This window comes from Rhagoletis pomonella, unplaced genomic scaffold (assembly GCF_013731165.1).
Source record: "Rhagoletis pomonella isolate Grant_MI unplaced genomic scaffold, Rhpom_1.0 Rhpom_scaffold_00002, whole genome shotgun sequence".
NCBI classification, from domain to species: domain Eukaryota; kingdom Metazoa; phylum Arthropoda; class Insecta; order Diptera; family Tephritidae; genus Rhagoletis; species Rhagoletis pomonella.
The window spans coordinates 87,217,610-87,230,052 of NW_023458556.1; the positions used below are offsets into that span (position 1 = coordinate 87,217,610).

General features: G+C 35.3%; 1 protein-coding gene across 1 annotated transcript in view; it reads right to left on the reverse strand.

The window, feature by feature from the left end:
• The window catches only part of LOC118755730, an 80,099-nt gene extending 73,740 nt beyond the window's left edge, over nt 1-6,359 (reverse strand). Inside the window, exons 1-3 of the mRNA XM_036490558.1 lie at nt 6,290-6,359; nt 6,035-6,222; nt 5,754-5,956 (exon numbers count right to left, since the gene is read on the reverse strand). Coding sequence (XP_036346451.1) covers nt 5,754-5,956; nt 6,035-6,166 — 335 coding nt within the window. The 5' untranslated portion in view covers nt 6,167-6,222; nt 6,290-6,359. The remainder of the gene's footprint in view (nt 1-5,753; nt 5,957-6,034; nt 6,223-6,289) is intronic.
• Nucleotides 6,360-12,443: the final 6,084 nt, after the last annotated feature.

Here is a 12,443-nt window from a genome sequence, read left to right on the forward strand (position 1 = left end):
TTTTTTGCATGGCTAGTACGAAGTGCTGCAGGCTTTCCTTTCCTTTATTCCAGCGTCGAGCTTCCAGCTTTTTTACAGTGTCCCTATAACTGGGGATTTTCACGAATTCTCGGGTCAAGCATACCTTAAGCTCGCTCCACATTTGTGCTCCGGAAATTTCTGCGAGCATTCTAGCACTGCTGGTGAGGAGCTGACGTGCCAGAAGTTTACGTCGGTCGTTGCAGCCATACGTGTCCGTTGCATAGTCGAAATCTGATATCCACTTGCGCACGTCGCGGTCGTCGTCGCCGCTGTATTTCGGCACCAAAACCTCTATGTCGTTCAGCGAATAAGTGTATGTTTGTGCCTGCGTGTGGGCAAGCGTTAACTCGTTTAAATCTTTTTTCAGGCGAAGTATCTGTAGACATTTTCCCAACATGTCGGTGGCTTGTTCGTCTTCATCAGTTATTCCAGCTGCTTCGGTATCCTTAACCTCATTTTGCGCGATTTTTTCAGTGGTCCCATTATGTTCACTAAGCGGTATATCTTGCTTACTACCGTTATTGCTGCTTTGCGGGTCACCTTCCGTAGCGCCGTTATGGTCGCTTCGCACGTTTTGCTTTTCAGTAGCTGCACCTTTTGCGGGGGCGCCAGCTTCACCACTTAGAAACTCCATACCGCTTCGGCAATTTGGATGGAGTGGAACAGCTCCTACAATGTCAGTACTCTAACTTCTTCTTCGGTAGCCGACTTGCGCACGGGGACTCCGGTTTCATTAAGAGCGGCTGCTATTTTATTTTTTGTGGCACTGTCCATTTCATGTGACTTCGAATCAGAAGAATTTATTAAATTAGACTTCGTTTCGGAAGAACTGATTTAATTAGGCCGGAAGAATTTTAACGGAAGGTTTTAATTAATTAACGCGTTCGGTACCACACCTGAGGCTGTAGTATATCTTCTTCGCGAAATAGATTAAACCGATTGCTTCTGCGTGTCGATGCCAATTGAATTTTATTAACAACCGTTCGTTTGTATGTACATGCAAGCGCCACAAACGTTCACCATGGTTAGGCTATTTACAATAGTTAAACGAGTTCACAATAGGCAACCGTAAATTTATAACCTACTATAATATAGATATTTATAAGTTTGAATTGGTAACTCTTATAAGGGAAACACAACCCGGAATTTCTTCGCACACAAACATATTGCGCAATATCGGGCTTGCGTCGGTCGTCTGCGTGGTGTAAGGGGTTCTTTGTACTAAATTGCACAGTTATTGCGCTAAATTCAAAATTATTTTGATATTTTGCTCATGGTTATGTTATTGTACAATAATTTGTGCTGCGTATGGCGACAACTGCGAAATTTTGAGTCAAGTTTTGATTTTGATTAGATTAAATTTTTTAATATTCTTTTTTGCGTTTTAAAACTGATGCTATTAAAATATTAATATTATTATTGTTAACTTCTCTGCTCTGTAGCTCGTTTCGGTAACAATTCTCTACCAAGGCGAATTGAGATATGAATTCGCCGCCCTATTCTCTACTGCTGATGAGTAGTAGTGAACAGCGTTGCCGTTTTGCTTAAATTTAAGAAAAATTTATTAATTTTTTCCTGTCTTGGAAAATGTAAAACTTTTCTTCGTTTTGCTAAATTTGTTTATTAAAATAGTCAAAAAAGGATAATTTTCCTCAAAAATTCATAGTCAGAAGAGTTACTATTTCAATAAATTTTTAAAATTTATTTTAGGAAGACTGTCATCCAGATCTGCAGTCGTCGCAGTTTCAAACCTCCGTGTGTACTTCTGCCATGAAATTGCTTTTTATAAAAACCATTTGCCGTTCGGAGGCGACATAGGTTCCTTCATTTGCGTGATAGATAAACACGCAAATTATGGATAGTATGATACCAAACTCGTTTTTCGCATGCATTCAAGGTGTATTTAACAAGGTGGTGTTAGCCGTATATAAGTAAAAAATTACACTAACAAATTATACGCAGATATCCATACTGTCATTGGTATAAGTTAAAACAAACACATCTTTTTGACGTAATGCTCTCCACGGCGAAAAACTCAGCTGTCGCCCCAACACCATCTTGTTAAATATACCTTGCATGCATTCCAAAAACTAGCGAAAGGGCAGTTAACAATTATAGAATTATGTGTTGAAAGACTGAAAGAATGTGTAATAGTTTTCAAATTAAGCAACTGTAATGCTACGCGCACACTGCAGCCGGCATCGGCCGAATTGTGCTCGGCCGATATCGGCTATATGCGGGCGATATGAATGGGCCTCCGCACACTGGACTGCCCAGTCCGCCTAAAACCGGTTTTGTGTGGATAAGAGGGGGAAGAGAGTTCGAGTTAACCTCGCTCATTTCAATCCGCGAAAATAGCGGATTGACGGTGGACTGACACGCACACATAGACAACATGTTTTCTATTTCGTTTTGTTTGCATGTGCCACATGCACTAACACAATCATGCGTAGTTCATGTATACAAAACTGAAACCTGTTTTCGGCCGACTGCCCAGTCCAGTGTGCGTTCGAGTGGTGGACTGCTCAGTCCGACTGAGCAGGCTAGTGTGCTCAGGCCCCTTGTGAATATACGAGCGCTCTCAAACATAAACCGATAACCGAACCGACATCGGCCGTTGACGTCCGTCGGTGACGATAAATTCAAACATGTTTCCTTTTTTCGTCCGATGTCAGGTGAAAAATACCAAAATGGACTGCGAAAAATTAACTTATTGGGTGCAAAAACAAAAAAATTACATATAAAATCACATGTTTAGAGAATGTCAATTTAAATGTATCAAATGATTTCACTGCTTACAAAATTGTAATGAAAACTAGATTTGTGTGTACAAATACGGTCGGCAAATAATCTGGTTAAGTGTGTGCATCAGTTCGGACGGTCAAATTGTTCGGCCGAAATCGGTCGGCCTATCGGATGCAATGTGCTCCTAGCGTTAGACTATAAAATCCTTACTTTTGACGACAAAACTCAGTCTTAGATAGCCTTTACTTACTTACTTTCTTACTTTTTATTTCTATAACCAATTTAGCAGCTCAGGAAGAAACAAACAGTAACTCAAAGCATTTTTCGTTTTATTAAGACCCGTTAAATAAGTTGCATAATTTTAACAGGGTTTGTTAAACTTTTGGAAGGATTTTGTTAAATTTTATGTTTCGGGCGCGGCAACGCTGGTAGAGAATGACATATATTCTCTACCAGTAGAGAAATAATCGGTAGAGAAGAGTTACAGAAACGAGCTACAGGTCCGGGTTGTAATATTACGTCCGCCGAAGATAAATAAATTTGTACGTGGTGCGTCTTCTGTATACTGTTTATTCTGTGGTAGTACAAACGAAAACATATCTAATTAGAGCTAGCAACTCTGCTCCTTTATATCAATGCGAATTGTACTGATTGTCAAAAATGATGTGTTTGTTGTACATTTGTTCATGCTTATCATTGTGCATATAATTTGTTAGAGCAGTTTTTGTGCTCCCGCTATCACCTTGTATGCGTTGATACACTCTGACGAACATATGTATGTGAGGATGATAGTAAGGCATATAAGGTAGGGTTACAGGATCAGTTGAAATTTTCTCCCCGGTGCCCCGGGGTTTTTTAAATAGAGCCATAAACGTAGCGACCGTTGGTTCAACTTGGTGATGTTTTGCTCCAGATTGCAACGTTTGTGGGCAAAACGTCCAACTTGATTGCGGATCGATCTGAACCAACGGTCGCAACGTTTAAGGCTTGCATTATGTCTATATTATGTGTTTGTTGTAATTCATTTACTACCATTATGCGTAGGCCAATTAATGAAATCATTTCATGCGTTTGATTAGAAACTTAGTCCATGGACACCATTTCATGATTTCAATTATACGCGAAATGGAGTTTATGCACTGAGTTTGCACTCAAATTCATGAAATGATTTCGTGAATTGGACTACACATAAACGTGATAATTGTGTATATAATTTATAAGGTAATTTTATGTTTTATTACTCTTGCTAGCACATGAATATATGAATTCGTGATACGAATGTATGAATTCGTCTTGGAAGCAGATACAATCGAAACAAATTGCATTAAAAACTAAATTAAGAGATAGTTCACTCCGTTCAGTTACTTCTATTATAAACCCGGTCCTAAGGATGCTAGCAGGGCGAATTCATATAAGGTGGTGTTCCCGGAAAATTAATAAACAAATTATATATCAGCAAAATGAAATGAAATTAATGTTTAATGTTTAACCAAACCTATGTATTACTACGTCTATGCGACAGAGTTCATGAATTCTTCATTTCATGAATTCAAAATTGGTCCCGTTTATGCATAGTCCGCGAATTTATGAAATAAGGAGCTTTGAAAAAGTGGCAACGCACTAGCGAGAAACTAAGCAGTGGGGTTGTGGCTTTTTTGGCCTCCTTTTGAGTTTTAAAAACCTGTTGGTACCAGGAAATGAATCATATTATATTTAAATTGGTTTTAAAATATTTATTTGAATTTATTATGGCTGCGTTCCTTTATACATTCCGGATAATCCCATTTCACAGCCGGAATAAACAGAATGCGTTTGAAATATACGTCAACAAATCATCAGGAACGTTCTAAAGAATAAATAAACAAAAAAGCTTATTCCAAACGTTCAGAATGAATAAAGAAATGCAGCCTATATATTTCAATAATTCCACGTAACTTTTCCAGTGTTGTAAATACTGTTTATGCCACTCATGCTTTTTAATCTAAAAACATCATAACCCTAGTAAACAGCTGTTTCTGAAACGTGGCGTTGCTAGACTTGCACTTCACGATTTCAAAAAATGATGCCGAATTCATGGTTAACTTTCGTTTCATGAAATGGTGTTTATGCAGCCAATTTTAGCCCAAATTCATGAAAGGAATTTGTGAATTAGCCTACGCATAAACGCAGTATATGTAACTCAAACGCCTAATTCATACCTGGTACTCACACCTTTTTTAAGAAACTTTCACTTCTATCACATGTACGGTGCTACACGCGCCTTATTTTTTTATTTACTGATTTTTAAATATTTCTCCTTCGTTATGTAGATGTAGGAGGGCAGCTGTCCTTGAAAATTGACTAGAACGGTTAATGACAGAACGATGAAAATTAGTGACCAATCCTGATCAATCGATGGCATATATGTATGTAGTTTTTTCCGAAATGTTTGGATGGGTTGCTAACTAGACGGAGCCACGTTCGTCGCGAATTTATGACCCAAATGTATATATAATAAAATAACTATATTTCAAGATAAATATTCAGCACTATGAATTACAAGTGATTTGAGCCCTTATATTTAATTTGGAGGTTTTTATATTATTTTTTTGATACATATTATTTATTAGGGTCCGAAATGATATTATTTATTCTGTTCTGTGTTTGTTTGCTTCTTTGATAATATCTCTCACATTTTCTGTTGGAAAAAAATATTACAGAAATAAATTATAACTGAGGCCGTGAGAGCAAAGTGGCATAAAAATAATTTCAAATTTGATGCATTTTAAAATAACATTCGCTTATTCTTAACTTTAAGGTAATAAGCTATGTACATAGTTTATACTTCATTTGAATGGTGAAATCTCTGAAATAATGCTTTTAGAACCGAAATCTGTATGAAAATTTTACCGTCAATTCGACTAAGCATAGTTTTCCAAGTTGTATGGTAATACTTGCAAACTTGTGCAATTCGTTAACTAAATAACAACATTTAATTATTTACTTACCTTTGTTCAGGGCTTTTGATATTGGAGTAAATGATAGTACTGTTATCGTCGTCAGCACTTCGTAGCTGAGATTTACTTATAGCACCCGTGCGCTCCTGACCGGAACTACTCGTACCGGAGGGACTTACTATATCCATATCACTATTTCCATCGGCCGCTCGATGATCTTTGGCGAATGACATCGTGGCTTCGTTGGGATCCGCCTGCGGATATAATGTATAAAAAGGCGGGTTGCATGAATAACTGCGTAAAGAAATAAAAATGGAACCTTTCATCTTTACCATCTGCAAGACAGCAGAAGAAGAGACTGCCGCACCTGTGCTGCCGTAATTGAGTTGCGAATGGTAACCGCTCGAAAGAATTTTTTTGTGTGCTGATGCGTGTGCGCGATACGCACTCACACTTAGTTTCATTGTGACATGAATGCAAGTACAACATAACAGTTATCAATTTACTTATTAATCGTCAACTTTGAAAGATAAAATTATATAATGCAATAGAACCTTTCTAAAGGGTTGCTAAAAATTTTCAGTTACATATTCTCCCGACAGCAAGTAAGAATTGGATTTTGGACATAAAGGCTCCTTTACAATTAATGAACCATTCCTGAAATTGAGGGAAAACAATATGTTAATTAAGTTTGATACACTTACATATTTGTCAAAATCATGGAGGTGGAGAATTTCAGTTGGAAATAGTGTTTTGTGTTAAAACCCCCTGTAATATGGGTTTAGAAAAAGGGTTCCTTAGAAAAAAGTGTTAAAACACGAAAATTTTGAAATACGTGCAATTTTTCGCTTTATTTGTGAAACATGTTTTCTGTTAAAAACTTATTATTATTATTTATTAATTTTTTCTTTTTATAACCGAGCACACTTTTGCACAAGGGTAATATAACTTTGTTCACATAACTGTTGTTTGTAATAGCCAAAACGAGTCGAGATAGATATAAATAGACAAATGTGTACATAAATGATCAGGATAAAAACAAGTAAAAAAGTCTAAGTTCGGGAGGAACCGAACATTAAATACCAGGCGCAAATACTAAATATACACGCATGTTCTGCAAATCATACGATTTCAAATCGGTGCGATTTGCAAAGTATTGTTGCATATTTGGAATCAAAGTATTAAATGTTGCAAATGGCAACTGTTTGAAACACATCATTTACGTTATATCCACCGATTTAGTGCCAAATTTTTCCCTCTTTGTTATAAATCCTCCGAAATATACTTTGTAAATGTCACCGATTTGAAATCGTACTATTTGCAAAACATGCCTGATAGCTTTTTCACCTTTCCGAAAACTACCGCTACATGGTAAGCAGGGGGTGTTTTGCCCCTATTTCAAACATCTTGGATAGAACGTTCAGTTAGGCATAATCAGATAAACCGATATAGTTATATGTACCGGTGCCACGCCCATTTTTGAAAATTTTGTTGTTGTTGACAGACCGCTTAATCGAGTTCTTTTTTTCATCCTGAGCATTTATGTATACATTTGTATATGCTGCTACAAACAACCGTTATGTGAACAAAGTTATAATACCCTTGTGCACAAGTGCGCTCGGGTATAAATAGAATCGATTAAGCGGTGACTACCTGTCCGTCCGTCCGTCTGTGCATACGATAACTCGAGTAAAAATTGAGATATCGAGTCGTATGCGCAAAAAAGACGTATGAGCCATGATTTTCGATTTCGGTTTTTTTATAAAAATGGATAATTTATCATCACACGCACCATCCCTCAAAGTTTCAGCGCCATAAAAAGCACCGTTACGAATTTAGAGCAAAAGCAATTTTGCCGTAAGTGCCATTTTTGTTTGTTTACATTTTTAGTGAGCAAGCAGTGGCTTATACGTCTTTTTTTTTTAAATTAATGTGAATAAGTGGTTAAATACTAATTTGCTTTGAATTTTATTGCGTTGTTTTTTTAAATATGGCGTCTTGGCGATCTGAGGTACTTAATCTTTTAATATTTCTACCCTTTTAATGAATATTTCAGATGAAACAAATAATTCTTTTTAGGCTACAAATAAAAAAGCTATCGTTCCCTACAGTGAAAGCGATACAGAATATTCTGAGGAATTCGTATCTGTAGTCACTCCGAATGATGTTGAAGAAGAGACATGCGTTGGAAAAAGAGGTTACAGAAAGCGTAGACCATTACCTAAAAGACTGCAGAATATTAAAAAGTGTAATAGAAGTGTTCTTACAAATCCATGTGCAAATAAAAAATGTCCCTATAAGTGTAGTGAAAATTTTGCCGAGTCAGATCGTTTAGCAATAAATGAACATTTTTGGGGCATAGGTAACAAAATAAGGCAAAAAGACTGGTTGCTTTCTTGCATGATGAGCAAAAATGTAAACAGGCGCAGGGGAGGCAGTGATAAAAAGCGAGTCAGCTATAGTTATGCAATTGATTTCAATAATATTAGGCACAATGTATGCCAAAAATTTCTGCTGAGTACTCTTCATATATCACAAAAAATGTTAATATGGGTAAGAAATAACAAAAGTTGTTTGAAAACCTGCACTGCTAAAGTAAAACAATTCAAGCCTTATAACAAAACTTGTGACGCTGACGACGCAATTGTTACCTCTTTTATTGAGCAGTTGCCAGCAGTTCCTTCGCATTATTGTCGCAATAAAAGCAACAAGCTGTACCTTCCACAAGAATTTCGCAACATAAAAGGAGTATATAAATGCTATACTAAACATCTTCAAAGTATATAACTATATAGAAGAGGCTAAAGTGTCCTTATATGTTTTTCGAAGCATTTTTAAAAATCGTTTCCATATTGGTTTTCATTTGCCTAAAAAAGACAAATGCGTAACTTGCGTAAACTATAATAACTTGAATAATGAAGCCCAACATAGCTTGAAGCAAACCGAATCATATCAAAATCACATAAGAGACAAAAATAAGTCTAAAGAAATTTTTTTAGAGGAACAGAAAAAAAGTACTCATACGTCAAGTCCGACATTCCTTTGTGCAAGCTTCGACCTGCAAAAAGTTTTGAATACACCTCACGGGAAAAGTGTAACCTTATTTTATTCACGAAAATATGCATATTACAACGAAAGCATATATGAGAATGGCACCCGGAATGGTTACTGCTTTTCGTGGGGAGAAGCTGATGGCAAAAGGGGTTGTAATGAAATTTCGACCATTATATTTCGCTATCTCCAACTTGTAGATGAAAGAAGCACGTACTCTTCAATTAGCCTGTACTGTGATAGTTGTGCGGGACAAAATCGCAATAGAGCTTTGCTAGCTATGATATTATATTTCCTTGAAAACTCAAATTTTATCAACAATATACGAGTAACATATTTATTACCTGGACATACTATGATGCCCGTTGATTCCATTCATAGTACTATCGAATCATTTGTCCGAGATAGGACCGTTTGGGCTCCAAATGAATGGTACACTATGATATCTAACGCTAGAACAAATCCGGTTAATTATGAATGTATTATCATGAATCATTGGGACTTCAAAGACTGGAAAACATACTCACAGGCACTGTTCCCCAATTCAAAAAAATTATCGTTTCCAACCTTGCGCTCAGCAACATTTGAGAAAAATAATCCTATTATTAAGCTTAACCATTGATACGGTGATCATTCCGAAATTAAAAATTTTAATATGGACTCCATCGCACGGTCAAGACGCAACACTCATATAATAACAAGTGGACCACTTCCTCTGTATAAGAATAAATTGGAAATTTCATCGACGAAGTACAAAGATTTAAAAAAACTTTGCGAAAATAACACAATACCTCGACATTTTCACAACGAGTATTTAAATATGCAACACGATGAGAACGTCAAGGATCGCCTTCCTGAGACAGATCAAGAGGAAGACTGATATTGATAGATTTAATTCCCTTGTTTTAAACATAATTTTACTTAATTTTACACTTTTTAAATTTTTTTTTTTATGAAAACCAATGAATTTAACTTAAAAGACTTAATTTTACATGAATTTAACTTAATTTTAGATATATATGTGAGTAAAAATAAATAATCTGAAGTATAAAATAAAAAAAAATAAACATATGTGAAAAAAAATTTTGATGTAACAGCCAAATCATCAGACAGTAGCTTGATTTTGTGCAGGCAAAAAAGACGTATGAGCCAAAACCTACCCTTATGCTACGAATATTAAAATTCTATTTATTGCATTATATACAAGAGAACTAAATAAAGTTACTTACCAAATTTCATGACAATATATAAGCTGGATGCAAAGATATTCAAAAAAAACCGTCTCCTGAACAATTTACTTTTTGGCTCATACGTCTTTTTTGCGCACACGACTCGATATCTTAACGGAACATGGTATGTTTACTACTTTTCAGCGTAGGACGGACGGTATTGAAAATGGGCAAAATCGGACAATAACCAGGCCTAACTCTCATATAACGGTAGTTTTCAGAAATACGCAAACTGCGATATTTTAGTAATTACTGAAACTCGTTCATTCAAAATTGATATTTACAAAGATTTTTAAACGAAAAATAAGAGTATTATAAATTCTTTGAAAATGGGCTTAGCCACGCCCACTTATGAATACATGTGTATAACTTGGTAACCGCTCCACCAATTTCTCCCAAACTTGGCACAAATGTTGCTCTTGGTAAAACATACCAAACGGCTGAAACATTTTAAAATGGGACTATAGGTAAGGATAGGTCACATCCAAAATGTATTCAACAAAGTGTGATTGATTTTGACATTGCTCTCATAAGAAACAGGCTATAACGTCAAATTGAAATTAATTGTTAACCCATTTTAAAATGTGTTTTTTTCAAATTTGAATTTAAAAAACAAAAAAAAATACACACAAAATTTTCAAGCAACAAATATTCTTAATAAACGTAAAATTGTTAAGAGATAAACCGCCGAGAAGAGCAAGTAAGTACATTTAAGTTTGGTAATAAGTAAATACGTTCGACTTTGCTTAAATATTTAATGTAAGGAAACCAAGATGAAACGGAGCAAAATGTTTGAACGGTGCGCTGTATGCGATAAAAGTCAGGACACGAAAATAGTGCGATGTTTTAAACCACCTAGTTGCGAATTAAGACGGCAGCGATGGGAAGAAAGCTGTGCTGTTGTACTACGTGATTCATCTCGCGTTTGTGAAAACCACTTCAAGGAAAGTGATGTCCAAATCAAACACTTTCCAACAAGCTCGTTTATACCCATGCGCAGTCCCAATGCCATACGAAATAACTGATACAAGTGAGGTTTTAGTACGCGATCAGGATACATTTTTGTTGATGCCCAAACTCAAACAGACGACTTTTTAGAATGCACGTTGCGAACAGAAATATTTCGGCTTACCGGAATAATTAAACCATGCAAGCAAGTATGGAAGAGCTTAAATTAAAACCGCTCGAAGCAAGGTCTTTAATGGAAAACTATTTCGTATGAAAAAAAATTAATTTCAAAATTGATAGAGTTAAGCTCACGTATAAAATTGGTAAAAAATGGAAAATCATACTTTTATAAGTGTCAAATAATGTTTAGGATAAAAAATTGAAATATAAAAATAAACGCACAAAAGCATAAAACTTGGGCAATTGAAAACAAGAAAATTGCTAAAACGATTATATAAACAATTTGTTTTATTTTATTGACAAAATATATGTGATGTAAGTAATGTAAGTAAAACAAAACTATAATCGAAATAAAAGCCTAGGGCATCAGTGCTGATAAGATACATGCATCACTAAGGGTTAATTCGTTTGTTTATACTTTTTGACATTATAGTACCTTAAAAGAGAGCCGCACTGAGTTGCCAATCACACCTTGTTTAATACAGCTTGGTCACATCCCACATAACGGTAATTTAGAGAAATACGAAGTTTTCGATAAATCAGTAAATACCAAAGCTAATTTATTCAAAATTTATGTTTGCAATAATTCTTTACCAAAAAATACGTTCATGATAAAATTTTGCAAAATGCGAGTGGCGCCGCCCACTTATGGCCACAGTTCGAACAATTTGTACCAAACTCGGTAAAATTACACTGGTCGACGGCAAAAATTTACCAGAGACGCCGTTATGAAATTCGTATGTAAAATCACCCCCTGATTCCGAAAATCAAGGTTATTTTTAATTTTATGGTACCGTTTTTGAGATATTTGCAATTTACCGTTTTTGCAAAAAAAAAAAACTGGGTCCACTTAATCATATATATCTCAAGAACGAATTAAGCAATTCCAAAAAGGTAATAAAATTTTCTATAAGCTGCGCATACAACACTTTTTGCTAGGCCCTGTAGATTCAAAGATAAAGAACAATCATTACCGATTTTTTAAATTTTTTTTGTAAAAATATAAAAAAAATTGTACTTTGCGGGGAAGGATCTCGAAAACCTTTTATTTTTTTGCAGATTTTTTTTTTCTCCCTAAGCTCTGTTATATTACAAAAAAATAAGCTATCACCGAAGAAAATCGATGCAAAACTACGTAAGTTATAAGCGATCAAATAAAAATACCCAGGTTGCGCAATTTCAACGTATACCTCAAAACGTATGTATGGTATAAAGAAGAGTGAAATATCTAGCTATGCTCTGTTTCTATTGAGTTAAAAGTTCAATTTATGAATGAAATTACCCATATTTTTAACTTTTTTTTTAAATTTATTTATGTTTATACTATATTCTA